This window comes from Electrophorus electricus, chromosome 6 (genome assembly GCF_013358815.1).
Source record: "Electrophorus electricus isolate fEleEle1 chromosome 6, fEleEle1.pri, whole genome shotgun sequence".
NCBI lineage: Eukaryota > Metazoa > Chordata > Actinopteri > Gymnotiformes > Gymnotidae > Electrophorus > Electrophorus electricus.
In genome coordinates, this window is record NC_049540.1 from 4,936,150 (window position 1) to 4,959,404 (window position 23,255).

At 44.6% G+C, this 23,255-nt stretch overlaps 2 protein-coding genes and 1 long non-coding RNA gene across 6 annotated transcripts; 2 read left to right on the forward strand and 1 right to left on the reverse strand.

Annotated features, from left to right (window-relative positions):
- The first annotated feature begins 285 nt into the window (after positions 1-285).
- rabep1 (rabaptin, RAB GTPase binding effector protein 1) lies at positions 286-14,469 on the forward strand. 4 transcript variants are annotated; one of them, XM_027015875.2, is made up of 19 exons: positions 286-426; positions 2,797-2,928; positions 3,330-3,533; positions 3,956-4,116; positions 4,436-4,555; positions 4,823-4,958; positions 5,816-5,994; positions 6,555-6,656; positions 6,756-7,193; positions 7,654-7,758; positions 7,964-8,080; positions 8,274-8,372; positions 9,086-9,226; positions 9,740-9,929; positions 10,359-10,370; positions 10,998-11,053; positions 11,188-11,286; positions 11,627-11,743; positions 11,885-14,469. In XM_027015875.2, the coding sequence occupies exons 1-19, from the start codon at positions 381-383 to the stop codon at positions 11,984-11,986; spliced, it is 2,556 nt and encodes an 851-aa protein (XP_026871676.2). In that variant the 5' UTR covers positions 286-380; the 3' UTR covers positions 11,987-14,469. The 4 variants fall into 4 exon arrangements, with proteins under 4 accessions (XP_026871676.2, XP_026871677.2, XP_026871678.2 ...); XM_027015876.2 differs by having other exon boundaries at positions 2,800-2,928; positions 11,885-11,986; XM_027015877.2 differs by lacking the exon at positions 10,359-10,370.
- A 1,246-nt stretch (positions 14,470-15,715) lies between these two features.
- On the reverse strand, positions 15,716-22,929 carry nup88 (nucleoporin 88). The gene is made up of 17 exons (XM_035526764.1): positions 22,671-22,929; positions 22,249-22,418; positions 21,839-21,964; positions 21,257-21,343; positions 20,712-20,885; positions 20,420-20,600; positions 19,987-20,137; positions 19,756-19,854; positions 19,497-19,587; positions 19,134-19,238; positions 18,454-18,612; positions 18,017-18,142; positions 17,579-17,644; positions 17,160-17,240; positions 16,842-16,968; positions 16,279-16,397; positions 15,716-16,072 (listed from the first exon to the last, which is right to left on the reverse strand). Exons 1-17 carry the CDS (start codon positions 22,905-22,907, stop codon positions 16,009-16,011), a joined length of 2,163 nt encoding a protein of 720 aa, XP_035382657.1. The 5' UTR covers positions 22,908-22,929; the 3' UTR covers positions 15,716-16,008.
- On the forward strand, positions 17,265-18,535 carry LOC113581003. Its single transcript, XR_003411023.1, has 4 exons — positions 17,265-17,301; positions 17,878-17,968; positions 18,290-18,358; positions 18,459-18,535. It is a non-coding gene; the product is annotated as an uncharacterized LOC113581003 (long non-coding RNA).
- Positions 22,930-23,255: the final 326 nt, after the last annotated feature.

Here is a 23,255-nt window from a genome sequence, read left to right on the forward strand (position 1 = left end):
AGTAGTTTTCAGTTTTATGGGTGCACAACCAAATGAAGGCTCAAGACAAGGCCAGCCTATGGTTTTAGTTCGAAGTGTTCTGTGCTAAAAGTAGTCTGTTTTGAGTACCGAAAAACTTATTTCAAAAGAATTTACTCTCTCTTCATAGAGTAACATTGTACATTCAGTGATTTACAAACAGTAAAGAGCAACGTTTTCTTATCACATTGTGTTTGTGGATCTGTATCAGAAACATAATACATCTCCTCCCATTAGAATTGCACATGCGCGGTGCACGTTGTTTCTACAATGACGTTGCCTACTCCATGGTAGCTTATTTTGTTTGGCACTCCTAGCTTTATTTCACATAACCGGCGATTAAAAGTGCGCTCCGGTAAACGATGGCCGAAGAGGCCTCGGAATCCGCCCGGCCGCCTCAACATGACGGTAAGGGTCGTTCAGCGTTGCGGTGTTTTTTTTTTTTTTTGGGGGGGGGGGGGGGGGTCTCGGCCAACTCATTGTAGGCCCGTGGCCTGCGCGTCCACGGGCTCGGCGCGAGAGCAAGTACAAGGTGATGCGCTGGCCGCGAGCTCTTCAGCTCGAGGACAGATCCGTCGCGTTCAAACCCGTTTGAAAAGGGACAGTTTTACGACTTTTGTATCCTAGCGAATATGTTTATTTTCCCGGACAAATATTATTAGGTTATCTTGTTAAATACGAACACTCGTGTCTGTAATTAGCAACATGACATGATGCAGCACCCAGTTACACCATCAGTGATCAGTTCTGTATCGAAACAGTAGCTAGCAAGCTAATGCAGCTTTGCAGCAGAGACGTTAGCTGTCATCGTTGCCGTTGAACTTTGACAGGATTAGTTTCATGACAGATGGGTTTTGCAGTATTGTTTTCTGGGCAAAGTGTCATCGCAGTGGGTCAGTGTGATTACTGATAAAGGGCTTAGTTTGACTAAGCCAGCAGGACGGGTCAGTTCACTTCACAAATGTTCTGTAAAGCTGTTTTCTACCTTACACCCGTTGACCACTGGTAAGTCTGCAAAACTGTAGTATATAATACGGTAGGTAAAGGCTGAATTGCAAGTTAATTCCTGGAGAACCGTCAGTATTCCGCAAACCGTACTATATATTGACTGAATTCTGTTTTCCATTGATAACAATAACACACGGGTCAGTTTGCTAGCTAACCTACCTGTCTGTTTGGACTGCCATAGAGGTCGGTGACCCTTTCTAACATTAGGTGATTTTAATCAAATTTAGTCCCAGCTTCTGGGATCTACGGGCATGTGTCGTGTGTCTGATCCTATCGCTGTCATGCGCTGCCAATATAGCGTGCATATGTTCAAAACTTTGCCTTTAGCGCTGGATCAATATGAACTGTTGCAAGCATTAATGGGACCACATTGATAGGTTAATAGTTAAAACGCAGTAATCTATTTAGTAATGGACGAAATTAATGTCATGCACTCTTTGATATTATATCTGCGCAGAGGCAGTGTATGGTTCTTTTGTTCCATCCTGATCAAAGAATCTTTCATAGTAGTGCAACACATACATACCCATGTATGCTGCTGCTCTTATACTTGCTTTTTATATTATGAATGCTTTTATATCCTCTATGTACATTGCTTTCCGCTGTTAGCGCGGTTTAGCAAGTTAAAGATACCCCTGATGTAATCCATTATTTTTGGCCCTCATTCATATTTTCTGCATGTATGCTACATGGTCACTGCTCTGCCACACTTTTCGTATGATACTATATAGAGAAGCACAGGTATTTTTTTGGTGTACTCTTTCAGTGCTTTGTCGAGAAGGCTTGTAATAGTTTACAGTTTCTTAGAGACTTGATTTTTAATGGCTGCCTTTCCGAGAGCAGCCTTCTTTGTTTAAGTGAAAGCAATAGGGGTTTCTGTTTTTTCCACTCATTAATCAGGTTAATTAATGTTGTATTGAAAACAGCAAGGGCTACAAGAAAAATATGGCTGGTCACTATAAATAGAAGCTATATAATAGATTTGTGGTATTCTGTATATTACATACTATGTGCTATGTTCTCAAGTAGCTCAAAAGAAGTAACATTTAAAAAACATCTGGTCATGATTATTTTTGTCAGTTTCACACTATAGTAAACTCAGAACAAACAGTGGTATTGAATTCTATAAATTTCTGTCCAGCCTTTAACATGTTTTTATTGTCATGTTTTGGAAGTCTTGCACTACACATCCAATCATGCTAGAATGATGCTGAGAGGACACCCACTTCAACAACAACAAAAAAATCAACATTTTGCTTCCTTCCACCAAAAGAAATATTAAACAGGTGTAGAGTGAAGGGCTTGTGTAGGATTGAGCTTGATGATCGAGTCCTTTCTTGAAGTAACAGTGCTCCCAAAAATAAATAACATCTTAAAAACAAATGTAAAGGTAAAAAGAAAGGTCATGGACTGTGATAACTCATTCATTCAGTGTTACAATTAGTGCTTTCTGGGCAGTGATTCCTTTAAACTAGAGATCAGACCTCACTCCTCAGGACCTCACTCCTAAATCCATTCCTGGATTTTATAATCACTGGTAGTTTATTAATGGCATAAATCATATCAAATCACAGCCCCTCAGTATTCAGGTACTACAGATTTATTCCTCCCTCCCTCCCTCCCTAGGTGCAAGAACAAAATGACAGATCATTTTAATTAAACAGTTTACTGTTCGATCAACTACCAGTGTGTACAAAATCCAAAAGCAGAACTGGGGTTCGAGGCCCAGAGTTGAAGGCCCCTGCTTTTAACAATGGTGTGCTGCTCTAGCAGGGCTTCTCCAGCAGCGAGTGGAGGCTCTGGCGCAGGAACGCGCTGACTTCCTGAAGCTCAAGCAGCAGCTGGAGACGGAGTTCAACCAGAAACGGGCAAAGTTCAAGGAGCTCTACCTGTCCAAAGAAGGTGACTGTGTGAACCTGTCTGTTACGGAGCTTTGTCAGTGCTGTCACTGCTATTGTGCCATGGGGTTTGTGGGGGAGTTATGTGTACATGAGAAGTGATGTTTTGGTTAACTCTAATTGACTGGTTGGGAGAAGTCACATTTTGGGTATTTAACATTTTGACTAGCTTTGCTGAAACACTGCTGTCATATTTACTACTAAGAAACAGATTGACGTGCTCCAAGGAAACCATTCTTCCATACATCATGAAAGGAAAACACATTTGCTTCTTCTAACAGCTTCTGAGATATTTGAGTTAAACATTAAACTCGCACACAAACAGAATCAATATCACGCTATCTGTAATGGTCAGACACTGATAGCCCTGAGCCCCGCCCACTCCCACCTTTGCCTTCCCTCCAGAGGAGCTGAAGCGCCAGGCCGTATCTCTGGAAAGTGTCCAGGTAGAGCTGAGGCATGTACAGGACCAGCTGGCCGAGGCCAGGGCCGAGAATGAGAACATCAAGGCCGTGGCGACTGTTTCGGAGAGCACTAAACAGGAGGCCATCGACCAGGTCAGGCAGCAGTGGCAGGAGGAAGTGGCCTCCTTACAGGCCATTATGAAAGGTAGGCCAGCACTGAAATTCCCAGCTGTTACATTGTTTCCCTACTGTTGGTTCTTGGTGTTGTGCTTGGACTGTTTTCAGCCCTTTGTTTCCCACAGTTATGTCTGAGGTGTTTTCAGAGTAGTGATTGGAACCGATTTGGATGCCTTATGTGCCAAAGTGACCTTCGTGTGAATGGTCTGTAGGTACTTCAAAGCTACCAAAGCCTGTTTTTCAGGTGCAGATTTGAGCTCTGACTGGAAATTGGTAAAAATCCAGAGCTAGTGGCTAAAGTTAGCTCACCACTTACCTGAGCTGCATATTAAAGCTTGAAGCCTTGTGATAACCTCAGTTACATCAATGCGCATTCCTCATTTATCTCCTAAATCTAGGTGTCACAGTCTGTGTCCAGTTGTTGTAACACTTTGTTATGGGTGTGTTCAGACACGGTGCGGGAATACGAGGTGCAGTTCCACCAGCGGATGGAGCAGGAACATGTCCAGTGGGCTCAGTACCGGGAGGGTGCAGAGAGAGAGCTGGCCGAACTGCGGCGGCGCCTGTCCGAGGGCCAGGTGGAGGAGAACCTGGAGAACGAGATGAAGAAGGTCATTTTCCCAGGGCTTTTACCATAGCAGTTGCCTTCAGACAGCTGTGCAGTGCTGCAGGGCACTACTGGATCTGATCTGTTGGGCATGTTGTCAGTTCTCAGCAAACCCCAGACTGCCCTATGATTGTTCCATTTTTATAACTTTTGAGCTAGATTTCCTGTTTCTAGTATAAAGCTTAGTCTTTTTTCCTCCCATTAAAAGCACTGAATTTTAGGAACTCTCAAATCATAGTCAGCTCTTCTCTGAGCACTAAGACCTTAGGTGAGGAGCTACCGGGTGCAAACCTCTTCCCAATGCTCTTTCCTGTCCTCCTCAGGCCCAGGAGGACGCAGAGAAGCTGCGCTCCGTGGTGATGCCGATGGAGCATGAGATTGCCGCCCTGAAGGCCAAGCTGACTAACTCAGAAGGCCGCGTCAAGGAGCTGGAGGCCGCAAAGGTTAGTGCATATGCGTATACTTTTTGTCTATCTTTGAAACTGCCTGCCCGTCACATTTGGCTTGAACTCTGGTTCCTGAAAACTTGTAACTACATCACTAATGTTTTTTGTGGTTCTTTTTGGGGCGTTCGTTCAAGTTAACACTTATGCAAAACAATCCATTTTTGTGTCTAACGTGCAGCTGGGCTGAAAGTATTTTTTTATTTTTGTACTGGGTTTTTTTTTTTCCTGTAAATGTGTAATGATTGGAGTGTTTGTACATCATAGGTGAAAGAGCTCAACCATGTTCTCGAGGCCGAGAAGTCATGCCGAACTGATCTGGAGATGTACGTGGCTGTTCTCAATACCCAGAAGTCTGTTCTCCAGGAAGATGCAGAGAAACTCAGAAAAGAACTCCATGAAGGTTCGGAATTAGACTATTAAACAATATAACACAGAACAACTTTATTAGTCCCCAAAGGGCAATTTCTGGTCTAAAAAGCACAAACATATTGAAGTATAAAAGAACCACTGTAATCCCAAAATGGGGTAAAATTGATAATTACATGGATAAACATAAATTAACATGTATATGCTTAATTAAAATTATTACATTTGATATCATTTTAATTATATTATTATATATTAACACTTATTGGTAAGTGTTACCATTGCATCTTCTTTTAAACTGCCTGGGGGGGGGGGGGGGTCATTGTGTGTTTGCTTATTGTATATGTTGAATCAGGTCATGTGAGTGTCATGTCCCTGGTCCCTTAAAGGTCCCATAAGGGGTTACAGTGTGAGTCTGCCAGTTTATTGCCACATCTCTGTCTCATGTCAGTGTAATTGAGGGAACAGGTACAGGTATTTTATAACTTGGCCATTTTTTCCATAACTGGCTGTTGAACAATCGAGTCAGTCACACAGGTCAAGCCCAGCAGCTGCGCAACCTTCTGACACGTGATCAGAGTCGTTAGCATTTTTTCTGATGGCACTGCACACTTGCACCACTGTTGAAACATGAACTGCGATGGAACTAAATACTGACTTCACAGTGCAAGACACTAAAACGTCCCATTCTAGGTCTGCAAGTTCCCTAATACATAGTCCAAACATTTCAGCATGTAGAATGTCTGCACCTTCCTGTACTTTAAGTCAGGCAGCCAGCTGGATACCAAGCGCTGCACGACCATGCTGCATACTAGTCGGTCCTCAGGTCAAATCTCCCCATGTGTGGGCAGTTACTCCCATGGGTAGTCTGACCCGCACCTCTCTATGCAGTGTGCCATATGCTGGAGCTGGAGAGGCAGCAGCACACCCAGCTGAAGCACACGTGGCAGCGCGCCAACGACCAATTCCTGGAGTCGCAGCGGCTGCTCATGCGGGACATGCAGCGTTTGGAGAGCGTGCTGTCCTCTGAGCAGCTGCGCCAGGTCGAGGAGATGAAACGGAGGGACCAGGTAGCCCATCCCTCACCTGGGGCTGGGGCTGGGGCTGGGACCTTAAAAGTGTAGCCTGCTTGGGGTTTATTTACAAGTTGCTCTGGATAAGTGTCTGCTAAATGGCATACATGTAACGGCTTAGTACAAATTGGAAAATTAGTGGTTGGGTTGGAGTACTCCTTGTAGCATTGATTGATCAATTCATTTTGATTCATTACCAAGCCTGATTTTGAGCGGAAGTCCCCTAAGGAGGAATGTGTGAAATAGAATATTATGTCTGTGAAATAGAAATTGAAAGGGCCTGCAGTATAGATATGCTAATAATGACCTAATAATGTGTTTGTGCCTGTGACGGAGCAAGCTGCCCCGGAGCTTTGCTATGGACAGGTAGATGTTTAAAAAGCGCAAACTGCAGAACATATTCTGTTCAATCAATGTCCAATTTTTCCATCCTAAGAACTCCAAAGATTGCGCTTACGTTTAGAGCTGGGAGATAAACAGAATAGTAGGTGTTGTTGAAAGCAAAGGTGAAGTGCATGATGAATGTATATATGTTGAAGTTTAATGTGATTCTCCAGGAGGAGGACGAGAAGGAGCGTTTGAGTCAGGCCAAGGAGGTCAGCGAGGGCGATGGGGTGGAGCAGGCGGAGGACTCTTTGCTCGGCCTCTCAATAGAGGAGGTACCAAGCCACGTTACATCACTCTAACCGCCTCGCTGCCGTTTATTATCCTCACCTCTTCTAAAGCCTGCGTCCTTTTTGTTTCCCAAACCCCCTCAGTCACACCAAGACTACAGCATCCACAGCTCCATGCACTCCCTGGATGAGGAGGCCTCGTGCGGGCCGGACTCGGCTGAGCCATGCAGGGACAGCCTCCGGCGGGCGCAGTCCACAGATAGCTTGGGCCCGGCCGCGATGGGCAGCCTGCAGCCCCAGGGCCTTGGCGGCCATAACCAGAAGGCTAAGTCAGCCAGCAACCTGGACGAGTCTGACTTTGGCCCGCTGGTCGGGGCTGACGAGGTGGCCACGCTGCAGCCGGCACCGGGCCACTTCCTGCTCACCAAGGACCAGGAGAAGGCCATCAAGGCCATGACCCCAGAGCAAGAGGAGACGGCCTCCCTGCTCTCCAGCATTTCGCAGTGTCCGGACTCAACGTACCTACCCCCTGCTGGCTACCGGCTCGTAAGCGAGACGGAGTGGAACCTGTTACAGCAGGAGGTGGGAAGAGGGGCTCGTTCACATCTCAAAAACTTTCCTTCATGTCTGCAGCATTGTCATAGAACTACAATAATATTTAGTTAATATATAAGATTAAGTTATTTAAAACTTTTATTTAAATTATGCTTAGGTCAGGTCATATAAGTGAGTCTTTTTCTTCCAGAAAGTAAGCAGACATGAAGGGGTGGTTTTTATTGCCAGCTTCATTTGCACATAACCAATCAGACTGACTTGCTTCAAACTTGCAATGACATTTTGCAGACTCTACTTGAGATGTACTAATAACACCCACATCAATTGTTCAGGCAATATTCGTCATCAATTTTAGACAGGGATGAGGTGGAATTGAACAAAGCATATTTGAGCATTCTTTGATTTTCAAGTGACAGGCTTTCTGTCTGTGTGTTTGTGTGTGTGTGTGTGTGTGTGTGTGTCTGTGTGTCACGGTTTTGGTGATTAGCTGAAGAATGCAGGAAGGAAGTTAGGCCGCCGGTGCGACATGTGCTCCAACTATGAGAAGCAATTGCAGGTCATCCAGGGTCAGGAGGCAGAGACGCGTGACCAGGTGAGTGCGTGTTGCTGCGTTTCCTGCCTCAGCCTGCAGATCCAGCAGCGCGACTGAAAGCTTTTACCTACTTGCTACGGACCGTCTGCATGCGCACTTAAAGGGAAAACCGCAGGCAGCGGAGGTGCCGGCAGGCATAAATCTGGTCTGCCCCCAGCTGTCCATCCTGGACATGCCTCGAGGATGTTGTCCTTGTCCCCCACAGGTAAAGAAACTGCAGGCCATGCTACGACAGGCCAATGACCAGCTGGAGAGGACCATGGCTGAGAAGCAGGAGCTGGAGGACTCCGTGAAGCAGGCCAATGAGGAAACGGCCACCAAGGTAGAACCAACAGCAGACAGGAGGGAGCATTTCATGGGCTGCAGAGAGAGGGAGGCGTGCATAATTAGGGCACAGCATTCCACCACGTAGCCCATCTGCTGCATCGACCAGATCACTTGATGCATGTGCACACAAGTGCAGCAGAAGTGGCACTGCCTTAGTCAGACTGATTTGTCTCGCTTGCGTCTCACAGGTCTCGGCCCTGATGCAGAAGGCACAGAACGCGGAGTCCATGCTGAGCTCCCTGCAGCAAGCCTTCAGCCAGGCCAAGAGGAATACCCAGGAACAGATGGTATGGTTGGATTATTCCTCAATGCAGCCACAAAAAATGGTGTTTCACTTCTCAGCTTTGGTTTAAGTGTTTATGTTGACATGATGTAGTATATAGTGGTTTAAAGCTCATTTGTGAGCTGAGATGCATTTTGAATTGCGGTATAATATAACTCATCTGACCTGCAGTGAGTCAACACCGTGGATGCTTGTTTGCTTTCAGATTTGGACACAGCAGTATGTGTTACTGAATTGCTCAACTTGCATCTGGTTATAATCTGTTGTGTAACCATAAAAAGTAACTTGGGCTGTGTCAAGAATCCAGGGTGAATGCAGCTACTTACATAATTATTTTAGTGGCTCACGGATCAACGACTTGAGTAGTACTGCTCTCCATAGGTGTACAAATCATCCACACTTTTAAAGGAAAACCTTACAGAAATCTGGAATTTTATTTCCAAAGAGACTTGAAGACCGTAGTTTATATGCTACAAACTTGCATAAATCCTTGCAGAAGCTCTCCCAGCTAGTGAGCTAGGCTGCAGAGGAAAATTGTAGATAACATCACTGGGTATGACATTTTCAGTCTGTACAAAGTTAACCGAGGAGCCGCAGCAGCACAGCAGCGATGTGCGTCTTTCCCGCATTGAGGACTCCTCGGGACAAAGGTTGAACGTCTCAGCAGAATGACGTCCCCCCCTTAAATGTTACTTTCATTTCAAACCCTTTTTCCAGGCAGTGTTGCTGCAGTCCAGGGAACAGGTGGCGGAGGAGCTGAGCAGACTTCAGAGAGACAATGACAGCCTGCAGGGCAGACACAGGCTGCACCTCAGCCTACAGCAGCAGGAGGACTTCCACATGCCCACCGACATCCAGGTACTGCAGGACACCTGCCAGGGATGGCTCTCAAAGGAACAGCTTGACTGCCAAGCTGGTGGCTGAATGGCTTTGTTTCTTCTTTTCTTGTTTGACAGAGCAAAAACAGAGCAAGTTACTACTTAATATTTTTAGAACAAATGCATACTCACATCTGGAAAATGTTCTTGTTATCTATATGTCCGAGTACATTATATATCATTTAATGTAATCATATTCACACACACACACACACACACACACACACACACACACACACACACACACACACACACACACACACACACACACACACACATATATATATATATATATATATATATATATATATATATATATATATATATATATATATATATATAAATATATAAATTGTGTGTATGTATGTATGCATGTTGGAGTACATCTCTTGGGTGTCTATGTTTAAAAGTACTATGTTCCCCTTAGAGGGCAATTTGTTTTTTTCTGCCAGTTTACCTCGCCATGCTGTTTCTTGACTTCTCACTTCTCTAGGAACTAGAGTCATTGGTGCTCCAGTATCGGGAGGATATAGTTTCGGTGCGCACAGCTGCAGAGCACCTGGAGGAGAAGCTCAAAGCAGAGATCTTGTTCCTCAAGGAGCAAATCCAGGCAGAGCAATGCCTCAAAGAGAACTTGGAGGACACACTCCAGCTGGAGATCGAAGGCTGCAAAGAGGAGATAGGTGTGTCCTCTCTGCCTTTTTGGGCTAGAGACCTCCAACTCAAAATAACTCCTAACTGGTTCAGAGCAGTTGGAAACTAGAACAGAAAAACCTAGACTGACTAGGACACCTCCAGAAACAGGCAAAAGACCTCAAAGCTGACAAAAAAAGGCTCTAATGCAACTGACGAGGAATGCAAGACACTTCAAAATCCAGCCAGCGCTCTCAGAGCAAGAGGCAGTGTTTGCATTGGCACTGAGGTTGAGATTCCATAGACTTTCAAAATTCCTCAAGGTTTATATTCTGCTGCCGGCAAATGTGTTTTACTGAGATGGCTGTAAACTAAAGTCTTTCTTAATGATAAAATGAGGACTTGCTTCCTCTGTTGCTGTGATTCAAATCTTTTTTTCCCCCCCTTTCCCTCTCCCTCTGTTGGTGACTTGTGTTCAGATATCCTGGAAGGTATGATTCACTAGACTGTAGTACATGTCTGTCTGTAGGCTGTCTGTCTCCACTGGCCGTACTAATGCCATTTTAACCCTTATCTGTAATCAGTGTAACAGCATAATATTAACGGCACATGAGCACGCCGTACTTGGTAGCCACTTGTATGTGTTGATTGTTGTGTCCATTTAGAGCTCATTAGATAATCTATGAGTAGATGTTTGGCTGTGTTTCGTTTTCCTAGCGTTTTCTGTTTTTGTTTGTTGGTTTGGTTTCCTTTGCATAGCATGTTCTCTGTGTGCAACAGCCTAGCTGATTGAATCACTTGTTTAACATCTCTGAAAACCTCAGCCATACTTGTCATCATTGCACCTGTAGCAGTAGATAAGGCTGTGATACAAGTTCCATTTCACTGTTAAATTGCATACCGCCACTATCGGCGTGTACCTTATTCTTGGGACACATTAATGTCAAGCCAGCACTAATATTTAATATAATTTAGTGTTCGAAGATGAGGAAGGAGCTGTACCTTCAGTCTTCAGTATTAATGGCACCCAAAGGCAGTTCCAAATTTATAAGCCCAACAGGGTGTTTGCTGTTTGGGTGCGTAGGATGTCTGATTATGTGTTCTGACTCCCCTTCCAGCATCTTTTTCCAGCCTGAAGATGGAGCTAGAACGAGTGAAGAGTGAAAAAGAACAGGTAAGGAATTCTCTCTCTCTAACTGCTCAATGGCATGAAACAGCCAAATGACTTGATTGTAACTGTCCTGAATGATGACTTGGTTGTAGCTCTTTCCTGTTTGAATTTGGCTGATCCTCTGCTGTTCTGAACAGCTGGAGAGCAGCCTGTCTGAGAAGAGCCAGGCAGTAGAAAGCCTACAGGGCCTGAAGACCAGCCTGGAGGAACAGCTCAAAGAAGCCCTGTCCAGCAAGGTACGACCATAACAAGAATGTGGATTGGCTCATAAAATGTCATCGTGCTAGACAAAGTGACTGTTTTCAGAAGTGAATGCTAAATTACTCCTTTAACGAAAAAACTGGATGAAGGAGTGAGACCAGTTGGTGTTGTATCATTTCACAACTGATATCAATTCACAATCTGCGCCAGGTGTAGTTGTAGTTTTTTTTGAATGAATATACCATTTGTAATCAGTAAGGGTATAGTGAACACTAAAGAGCTTATTTGCACAAATCAGCTTTCTTACCTATAAGACTTCTGTCCAATGGTAAGAAACTATGGATATTAACTGGCCATGTGCACTTGCTGTCACAGAGCACTCTGGAGAATCAGGTATTCGATGAGAAGGATAAAGCACAGCGGCTTCAGACGGAGTTGGACGTCAGTGAGCAGGTCCAGAGAGACTTTGTCAAGCTGTCGCAGACTCTGCAGGTAAGCATGCACCTTGCACACTAGCAGGTGAACATCTTTCTCTAGGTTAACCCAACATGAAACATGCTAGTTTTAAGGCCTGGGATCAAGACTTGGATGTTTCAGTGAAGAAAGTGCTTAAAATAACTTTTTTCCTCTCAGGTGCAGTTGGAGCGGATCCGGCAGGCAGACTCTTTAGAGCGGATCCGCGCCATCCTCAACGACACCAACCTGACGGACATCAGCCAGCTTCCGGAGACATGATGCTCGCGCTCTCCCTGCCTCCCTCCCTCCCTCACAATCATCCCCTCTCTCACTTGTGCACAAACATGGTTGTACCTGCCTTCCCCAACTCATCACGTCTCTTCCAACTCTGCTGGACACACAAGGGGGTTGCTGGGTGGCCAGAGGTTTTTAAACACTCAATCTTTGCCCCCAAAAAGCAGAGATGAAACTAACAAGACACCATGACCTCAGACCGCAAGTCCCGGAGAACACCATCACTGTCATGTCTGTGGCATGACTTTAAAAGGGGAACCTAAGAGGTTTGGGTGCAAGCCAGGTCAGCAAGCAAATGTCCACTGTGGAGCTCCGATAGCCTTTTAAAAGACCTCCCTTCAGTTTCATTGGTTTCCCAGTCCGATCATTTAAACTTTGGATTTATTGGGTCCGTGGACTGTTCATGTTACTTGGAGAGCCACATGTTCTCTTGCGCTTTATATTCCCTCTTTCTCTCTTTTCTTCTTCCACCTTGCCCATTATTCATCATTTCCCCACCCTTATGGTTCATTAATTCCACTCCATCTGCTGAGCCTCAAGGCAGGCAACAGACGCATATGAAGGAGACCGATCTACTTTATCATATTTGTACATACCATGTATACAGAATATATATGTATATTGCATCAAGTTAAGTTAATTCGAGTGTGTGTGTGCGTGTGTGCGTGCGTGCGTGCGTGTATACCCCCCTACGTTCTCCTAACCAGGTTCCTTTGTTTGCTTTGGGTCCGTCATTCATTTCAGTGTTGTCGCAACCCCCAGTGGGTAGTTGTTAAACCCACACCCATTCCTTTGCCGAGCTAAAGTTCACATGAATGGAGGACCTCCACACAATCTCACCTCAAGCTGTGGTGATCCTTTTGTATTATTTCAGCTGACCGACTTCTCTCTACTGCTAGCAAATGCATGTTATGTCAAAATGTCTTCTTTTTTGCCAGTATTTGTTTGTTTGTTTGTTTTTTAGTTGGTGTGGTGGTCTGATGATATTTACAGTTTAACACTCTATTTTTCCTTTTGCTGTGGAGCTATGTAAAAATCATGTTAAAACATTTGACATAGTCGAAGCCATCGCTCTGCAGCCCACGTCAGCTTTAAGCTTGCTGCATGCGGAACAAGACTACGCTAGCTAGCTGCCTTCATGTCCACTGTCCAGAACACTGCAAGGCCCTTTGAGTTAAATGCTGCGTGTTCACCATAATAAAGATTAAGAAAAGAGGTCATCCATATGCAGCCAGGATGAGTTAAAATTGCACACAAGACCTTCGGAACCAAAGTGACATTTTTGCCTGAATTATTAAGGGCAACATATGTGAGTAGCAAATAAATAAATGGTGAGCGGGAGGGTGCAGAGTTGAAAGGATTTTATGAAAATTGACATGGCAACACATGTTTGTCTTGTGTTCAAAGTATCATCTGGTTGCTTCTCCAACTCTTAATACAGAGGTTGTACGGGGTCATTTTATTGACATCTCAGTTATCTTAGAATAGGACTCATACAAATGTACTTTTGTTTTTGTTACAGTTCACAGTAGATGAAATGGCATGTGGTTTTTTTTTTTTGTTTTGTTTTGTTTAGTTTTTTTTTTACCCTGCTAAACATGGCCAGACTGCATAGTAATAATTGTTCCTATCTGGAAAGTTTGTGGGAAACTTTTTTTTTTATATAGTGCTACTGATACTTACTGGAAATGCATTTGCACTCAAAACACACTTGTATGTGTCCCAGACGTGCATGTGACAACCATCCAAAGTTGGACATAAAAGTTTATCTGGCAACACATATAACCAGACATTGTCTGGAATTTGAATAGTTCTCAGAAATTATGACTTGTTGAAAGCCAGTCACATTTGAATTCATCTGTCCCATGCATATGAACTTGATTTAGACAAAAACACTGAAGAGTTTGTCAACTGGTAGCTGATACAACACAGAGATGTGAAGTGGGTATGTGTGGGCTGCATGTGAACTTTAACCCTGAGGAGGATGGAGTCAGTCATGAATGTTTGTTTAAATTTAAAGTTGCTGCTTGTGTCTTAGAGATGGATTATGGCTGGTAAGGTGCAACCTCATTGTCTGCTGAATATCAACAGGTTTGTCTTGTTGGATGCTACTTGCCACAGCTGTGGTTTTATTACTAAGTCGCTGTTTGTGGCACCCTGGCATTCATAACATTCAAACATGTAGACTACATTTTAAAAATACTTTTAAAACCAAACTGCTAGGTGTTGATTGAACTCTAAGCTACATAACATTGGAACAGGATAGTTAAAAAGTAATTCCCCCCCAAGGCAGTATAATTTGTATCCCATCTCCAGTGGCTTTATGGAGAATCTTAGTTATATATGGCACTAACAGTTGTTAAGTTTGCATGCTGTGTTCCAACTTTAGAAGCCCGTGGAAATTTATATACTGTATTGTGTACATATCTCTGTATATATATCTAATAAACCAAATTGTACTTAAAGCAGAACTGTTTGCAATGGTCATGGACAGGCATCTGCATGGACTATGATGCTCACACATGACGATTTGTAGCAAGAGTAAAGAGCAGGCTGAAGAGAGCCTAGAGAGTTAGAGGTAAGCAGTAGAGAGAAGGACAGTGAAAGTTAGCAGGAGTTAAAAGGAGTACGTGTGTGCATGAGGGGGATGGTGATGGAAAGGTTAAGTTGCAACAAGTCGAGGTAATGAAAGTGGACAAGGTGAAATCATTGGGGTCCAGTGTATAAACTAACGGAGAATGTGATAGATGAGAGTGCAGGCAGGGTGGGGTGGATGCTGTAGAGTTGCAGGAGTGATTTGTGATAGAAGGGCACCTGACAGTGAAAGGGAAAGACAGTAGTGAGGCCAGCTATGATGTAGGGCTTGGAGTCAATAGCACTGACCAAAAAAGAGGAGAGAGGTAGAAGGTGCTGTGATTCTCAATGGGAGTGAAAGTTGGAGAAGATTAGGAACCAGTTTATTGGAGAGAACGCACAGGTAGGGTGTTTTTGGAGTCAAAATTAGGGGGGCGAGAGTGAGTTGGTTTGGGCAGGTAGAGAGGTGGGATGAGAGTTCGGGAGAAGGGTGTTGATGTAGCCGTCATGGAAAAGGAAGAGAGGAAGAACAGAGGTTTATGGATGCAGTGAGGAGGACATGAAAGCGGATTAGGGTGACAGGAGGATGTCCAGAACAGGTCAAGACGGAGACAAATGGTCCGCTGTGGCGACCTCTTACTAGAACAGCTGAAAAATGTAGTACTTAAAGCAGAACTGGTGTCTTGAGTCACATGATTAAATTGTGGCTTAACAAGACTCAATAAAGGCAAAGAAAAGCCAGCATCTGAATATAAATAAAAGGTACGTTAAACTTGCACATGTGGAGGCTGAAAACCACAAGCCCAGTGTTAGTGCAAAGTCAACACTACAGTCAGCAGTCTTACCGTCAGATATGTCAGTATGCTGAACCATGTGGCTGCTTCCTGCCTCAATCACCCCCCATCCTCTCAGCCTGGTTAGGAAGGTTTACCTTTGGACTCCAGGTGGCATCTCATTGACTTACTCAGAAATGACTCCCTACTCCCACTATAGCAGTATTCTTTACAGCTCTAAGGTAAAATGGCTTTTATGTCCTTGGTAGTCTTCTAAAAACCCTAAAATATAACTACTGACTGTGCTGATACCTTCAAGAGTTAATGTGCTACAACAGCAGACCACAATCTTTGACAAATGATCAAATGCCCTCAAATATACAAAACATTTTATTCTCCAAAGAGATGCTTGCACACACAGCATATAAAAGCTTGCTTATACTACTTTATACAAAATGTCAACTTGTCTCTCAGGCTCAACCACAACCATATCCTTGACTGTTCAAAATAGGACATTGTATTGTAGGACGTGTATTATTTGTCGATAGCATACCCTAGCCATTCTAAAAGAATATTTGGCAATATGGGGTCACATGGCCTTCATCGCTTGTGTTTGTAATGGTTAATGAGATTGGGCAAGCGTAGTCAGCGGCTTGCTCTTCAGAAACTAAAATGGTTCTTGATGTCCTTGATCTGCTTCATCATATCAGCGATGTGTTCACCCCTGTTAGAAAACACAACACGTTACCTGCTAGAAGGAAACACTGACCTGAACTATGACACTACAATACCCATCAGCAGAGTTTTGTGCTCAGAAGGCCACCTTCTACACAACTGCCAGTATTAGCCTTTGGAATATAACTGGTCAGGAGCTGACAGAAGCATGCCAAGAGTATAGGAACAGCCCCAGGTTTGTGCAGGACCACTCACTGTTCCTTCAAGACGCTCTGAATGCATTTCTTCTGGTGGGCGTTCAGTGTGATGGTGCCACGACCCAGAGAAGAGCCTTTATCCATCTGCCTCTTCTGGTAGTCTTTCTTCATGTTCACCTGTTAATGTAGTTCACCAACATAAAAAGGTCAGCTGATTACTGGGGACCATTGCAAGGGCTATTGGGTCCACATTCATATGCTGATTTGCAATGAAAGAACATGTCTTAAACCATCTGATAATGAAAAAAAAAGTCATATCTGCCCAGCAGTTCCAAACAAGAAATTGTTCAGAGCAATGCACTGAATCAAGATGCACTATTCTATGCAGAAATATATAGGCTATAAAATAAGCACATGACAATCTATTCACTTTTAACTGCATACACTGCTAAATATGGCTTGGACGTTACAGGATTTATCACAAGAAGTTTGAGCTGACAGAACCTGCTATTTCTTGATTGTCTGGAAATAGCAATATATAAATGTCTGTTCAGAGCTGCTGGTTAGTACCAAGGGAGAGAAACGCAACGTGTTGGTCCTCTGGCGCCCAACACAACTGACCTGAGTGATGCTATTGCCTAGGTGACGAAGCTGGTCATTGATGGTCTGCAGCTCTTTCCTCATGTCCTTCTCGCTATCTGACAGCACAGGAAGCTGACTGCGCAGGCTACTCAGCACCTGTTTCATCCTATGCGAGCAGGCATGCGTGCACACAGCATTGATACAATCTAATTAGTGCTCGTTCAACACAAACATTTGAACCATGAGCTTTCTAACAAATTAAGACCTGCCGAAACCCACTAGAGGGTAAAAGAGGAATTAGGTATTTTTGGCACTTTCAGTTTAAGAGGCAACTTTATTCAAAGTGACAAGAGGAACCTGTTCATGATGACCTCCTGACGATACTTTGCGTCTTCGTACTTGTCAGCCAGTCTCTCTGCTGCCTCCCTCAGGCTCTTCCTGTTCAGAACAAACACAAGCTGAGGGAAACCAACATGCCACCACGCCGCCACTGTCGAATGTAAGTAAACCAGGGATATTTCTGCATTTAATTTGTTTACTGTACGCCAGCTGACCACCTGTATGTCAAGTGACAAACACAAATACTCTTTCAGCACTTTAATAATGTCTCATTTGTTTTACTCATGGCCGATGGGAATTATAGGACCGGGTATAACAGACTAAGATTTACTGGAAATAAAAAAGGAAGTGAAAAAGCACAACCAGCTGTCATAAGATCTGTGAAATGCCACAGATTTGCCTACTGGGGCATTTTAGCTAGGCAGTGCGGTAGCTACCTCTCCTCCCTGCACAACGTGAGGTCCTCCAGCTGCTTGGTCTTCTGGCCAGTGAGCAGTTTGACCCTGGAACATAAAGGCAGAGGAGTATGGTGGGGTTAGCACATGACCTACAGGGCGGTGCTAGAACATCCTGGCTAATGGTCAGACAAAGGCAGTCTGGTGTATGCGTGCAACATGCAGGGAGGAAAAAAGTTTTCACATGCACTTTTGTTGAAGAATCCTTTGCAATTTGTCTAGGCAGCTGAAAAAGTTTTAAATTCATCATTAAAATCATGCGTATTGCATCTTTAAAACAGAGGGACAGCATAACCGTGTGTGTCGAGATGGTGCCCACGGAGCACAACCCAGCCATGCCAGGAACCTTCCCTTGCATGCAGTGTGCACCAGGTGAACGTAGTTTGCTAGTGCTGAATGCTTAGGGGTTTCAGAGCACACCTTTTCTGGATTTCCTCGCGGGCCAGGTCCAGTTTGAGGATGTACTCCTCGCGGAAGACCTGCGTAGCTCTGCTCAGCAGCTGCAGACACTCAGGAGTGGGAGAGGAGGAGTCCTTATCCCCCGCCCTGAAACAAACAAACACACACACGCAACAGCATTCAAACCTGATCTAGAGATTAGCATCAACTCTAATGTTTTCATGCATTTTAGCTGTCTAATCTCTAATCTGTTGCTACATGTTTACAGAGAAACTGAATGCACTTTTATTTCAGAAACCTGGAAGGAGCATAGTAATTGGAGTAAAAATTACATAATTGGGACAAATTAACTACCATTTTTAGGTACAAACTGCATATAGGACCAGTGGAGTGTCTGACGTGAGCCAGCATAAAATTGTATGGATTGTATGTAACCTGTCGGCCCTTTGTTGTCTTACCTAAGCACAAGTGGATTGGTGGAGCTTCGTGCCAATATGTTACGAATATGCTGCTCAAACGAGTCATCAGCCAAGCCGCGCAGGGGGGAGCTGACCAAGGCCTCTGCCGTGCTCACGCGCGAACACAACAGGGGAGGGGAGGGGGGCCGGATGGAACTCCTACAAAGTGAACGAGGATTTGAAAACACCAATAAATGCGAATGGTTTGACACCAAGGTCTCAGATATCCAGTCAGTCTCCAGGTAATGCTTGTGTACAGTACCGGTCAAAAGTTTGGACACACCTGACTGAACGTGTTTTTAATAGTAATATGTATTTTGATCTAATCGATTATGCTTTAGTTTGATTAAAGACAAATAAAACTTGGGAAAGTAGTCAGCCAATATATGAATTCATTTTCAAAATGCACACAATTTTAGATGCACCCTCAGCAAATAATTCCTTTCAGAACTTTAGTTCCTCACAATACATGCTCTCTGAATATGTAAGAATGTCCTCATGACTGACAGAAAGGCATCATAGGTTTCATTTCTTTGGGTTTTTATGTAGAAAATAGTAAAAATAAACAGAGTAGGTGTGTCCAAACGTTTGACTGGTACTGTGTGTAGTGCTTTTACTAGTCTGAAAGTGTCACCAAACAATGAAATTCAGTGGCTGCGGTGTAGTTTAGCATTCCGTACAGCAGAGGGAGCAGGAGGCACTCATAGGTGCTGGTAATGCAGACCATAGTGGCACCCAGAGACAGGTCAGACACTACCCAGAAGCCTCGCACCGGAGCGGGAACACTGCACGTACACACACACACACACACACACACACACACACACACACACAGAGTTAATGACAATAAAACAAGAAATAATCTCAGATACTTCCTCAACAAAACCAAAGTGCTCAGAGCAATGGCACGTCTGTGTTCGTGATGCAAGTGTAGGTTGAGAAAAGGCAATATATCCTTTAACCATAAAATACATGAAGAATAATATAATACATAATAATGTTTTATTATATTACTGCATTTCTAGATTGTATAATGTGTGTACCTGCTGGTGAGTGGTCTGGTACAGAGAATATGTTCCACTATGCATCGCTGCTCAGCTGCCAGCTCCTGAAGACTGTCCTTATCCTCTTCATCTGAGCATGGACCCGCCCACACCCACCCACCCACACACCCACACACACACACACAAAGTTCACTCTCTCCTGCTGACATAGAAACCTTGAAACTACAACTAAAGTCTTGCGCATAGCCACCTAAAAGCACCCGTGCTGGTCTCTGATCACTGAGCAGGTGGCACTGACCTGACAGAAGGAACTTGTGCAGCTTGTTGAACCAGGTGAGGCCCACACTGTGCACACCCGCTTCGTGGATGCAGTGGTACCTGTGCTGACACAGAGGGTCTGAAATGCACGGTGGCCAACGGGGAGAAGAAACAAAAGCACAGCGGGTACATGAGTACTGGTCAGGGAGCTGAGAACGCTACATCAGTGTCGACAATGACATAGGGAGGAGTGCAGAATCGGCTGGCCCACCTTGGTGCAATCTGATTGGGCAGGTGAAGTCGGACTCCGCCAGGTCCTCCTCCTCTCCAGCAGGCAGTTTGAGGGCGAGCTCCAGCTCCACACACTCGAAGACGTAGAGCGACGGCACAGCATCCGAGCCCCGGGACCACCGCTGTACAGCCTATACACACACACACACACAGACAGAGAAAGAAAAAGACAAGAAAGAGAGGCAGAGAGATAACATTACAAAAACAATTACTCTTCTAAACACTCTCTGTGGAAACATAGGAACAGAGTACTTTAACCTAAACATATATTTATATAACTTAATGATGTGACAATCTTACATACATATAGCGTAATTGCAGGAAACAGCCTATCTATGCCAGCTGTGAGCTGAACAGACTTTAAGATAGGGAGACGGCACCAGAGCAGGAGGTTCACCCTGGTCGCTACTCACTCCTCCATCTTCCTCCTCCTCAGACTCCAGCACCACACAGTGGTAGAGCATGCCTGTCTCTGTGGCGATCACCAGGATGTTGGGCACAGAGGGCAGGCAGAGGATAGCACAGGCATCGTAGCCGTAGTTGTCCTCGGCCGGGGGGTACATAGGAAGGGGTCCCAGGAGCTTCCCTGGGCTACTGCACCACACAGCAGAGCAAACAATACCGGCTCAACACCTGGCGCAATAGCTGAAAGCCTTCATGGGAAACAGATGTCTATGCCTTATGACTTATTACAAAATTTCTTACGTGCGCGTGAGGGAGGTGTAGCTCAGGAACGTCTCTCCGTTCTCGTAAAGGATGTACAAGGGGTACAGCAGCAAGTCGTCCACGCGTGGCCCAGAGAGGGCATGGGGGGCGCTCGCCAGTGGCCCGAAGTCGAATGCCACGGCGATCTCACCCAGGGAGGCCGCGTACGAACGCCTGAGGGGTGAGGGGAGAGGAACACCTGGATTAGTCGCCAAAGCTGTCTATGGCATTCAGTACAGGAATCGGTGCATATGCTTAGTGCTGTGAGTACAGTCCGTTACGGCAGATACAGCTAGCCATCCTTTGTTTATAGTTGATTGCTTAGGGTTAGTAAAGTGGCTTTGTTTGCATGGCTAGTAATTACACTGTGTAACTGCTCTGGTATCCAACAGGCATCTGAAATTCCTGGATTCACACATGTGTATTGTTTTGATAAGATAGGAAACAAATTATAGCCACATGGTTGGTTTGCTTGTCTGAATAGGTAGAGCCTACCAATTGATAAAACAGTGAAACGTTGTAGGACAAACGTTAACATTCCTCACCCTCTTGTGTGGATGTGACTGTCCTCCTCTGACTGAGACACTGGGAGCACTCTAGCAGGTGTTTGGGGCTCCTTAAGACTGTAGAATCTAAGGGCAAAAAATAAAACAAAATTTACTGTGCGACAGCAACATGCTACACAATTATGTTATCACACCCAACACTTTATTAGAAAAACACTGGAGATGTTCAGTTTAAATACGTAGAATTTGTGTTAACCATCTTCTAGCCCTTCATGCACCTTTTAGTTCCTTACCACCAGACCACTGTGGGCTAGATATCTGAGTGCTAGGACACCAACCCAGCAGTGGCACTGAAGCATATTAGAACTGCAACACCACCGCCGTGCTTAACAATTTTACAATAACCACTGAAACGTCACTACTGCGTCAGTGTCACTGCTGCCACCCAGGTAACATCCTGTCAGCACTGGTAGTGTGGCTCAGTGGGGAATGATGCAGAGAGGGGCTGCCTGTTTGGGCATGGCAACAGATGATAAACATTCCTGATAAAGTGCCTATTACTTTTAATAAAATGAATGGCGACACTCTTCACTCAATCCCACATGCTGAGCTTTGGTTTACCTGATGGTGTTGTCTGACGTGAGCAGCACCAGGTGGGGCTCCTCCATCTCACTGGGGTACCAAGCAGCCTGACGGAGGGTGATGGAGGTCGAGCTTGTGAAGAAGCGCTCTGCCATGGGAATGGTCCTGATGAGGGAGGCGAAGACTGCTCTGTTAGAAGCAGGGTATGCTTGCCTTGGGGGTCAACACAACTAAACTACTCAATGATACAGTCTACAGGCCCACACCTCAACAAGACAAGCCAAGACATTTTTAGCTTGGACCTTACTCTTGTGCTACTAGTAAAACTAATGCCGTATAGGAAGCATTGTTTGCCTGATGTTAACTTTATACCAAAATCTGAAAGTATAACTAAGAATCAAAGTATGTTATCAGGCTGCGTCAACTACCATGAGGACAGCATAACTCACTTGCAGTTTATCTTGAGGCTACCACCTTCGAACTCGGACTTCTTTCCCCAGCGCTGCGGCAGCTCCAGCACGGTGGCGCCACGATGGCCGATAAGAGCTACGTGATGCTGCGTGGGGCTGAGCAGAACCCGACACACTTCAAACAGGGGCGGCTTGATGCATAGCAAAGTCTGGCGAGCGAATAAACCAGGGCATACATTCACACAAAAAAACCTCTACAAATCAGATAAAGTTAGCTAGATTTTATAATCAAGCTTGGGTAGCAAGCTGTCTAGCCATCTTCGTTTTCTTTTAAGTCAGTGAAGTATAGGGTTTTCGCTTCATACAAACTAGTTAACTGCCGGATCAAAAATTACAAGCAGTATGTTGACTAATAAACTGGATAACCAAACACAAGCGACGGTTCTGCGCGATGTGATAACCTGATATTTTGCAGTATCCAGGGCATCCTCGGAGTTTAGCTGCCGTAGGTTGGTCGTATAAAACACGCACTCCGCATTGTCCCATATGAACAAATCCACATTCAGACAGAACGTCAGGTTCTTTGCTATTCTTCTGCTGGCACCCAGAGGCTCTAAACTAAGACTCTCCTTCAATTTACGGAACATTTCGTGGCCAGGGAGCTCATCTCTCCAACGGTCCCCAGCCAACGCCGCCATTTTTTTGTTGCTGTCGCTGAGCGATGACGTCATGGAATTCAACCAATTAACGTCGCGCTTTTCATTTTACCGCCAACACTGTAAATCATGGGAACTGCAGTTTTTAATTCAAATGTCTTCCGATCTGGTAGTTGGTGTTAACAAATCAGGTTTTATTTCAATTCACCCCATATATTTCATCATATTAAATCTGATTATAACATTTTAAAATCCATTCTTATAACATTCCAGTTTCACCAGCCACGCAATTTATAAGTACTGTCATATTTATAAGTGGAAATGTAACAAGTGGTGAACGACTTTTCCCTGCTGTACTACAATTCAACGGCGAGAACGACAGTATATGGC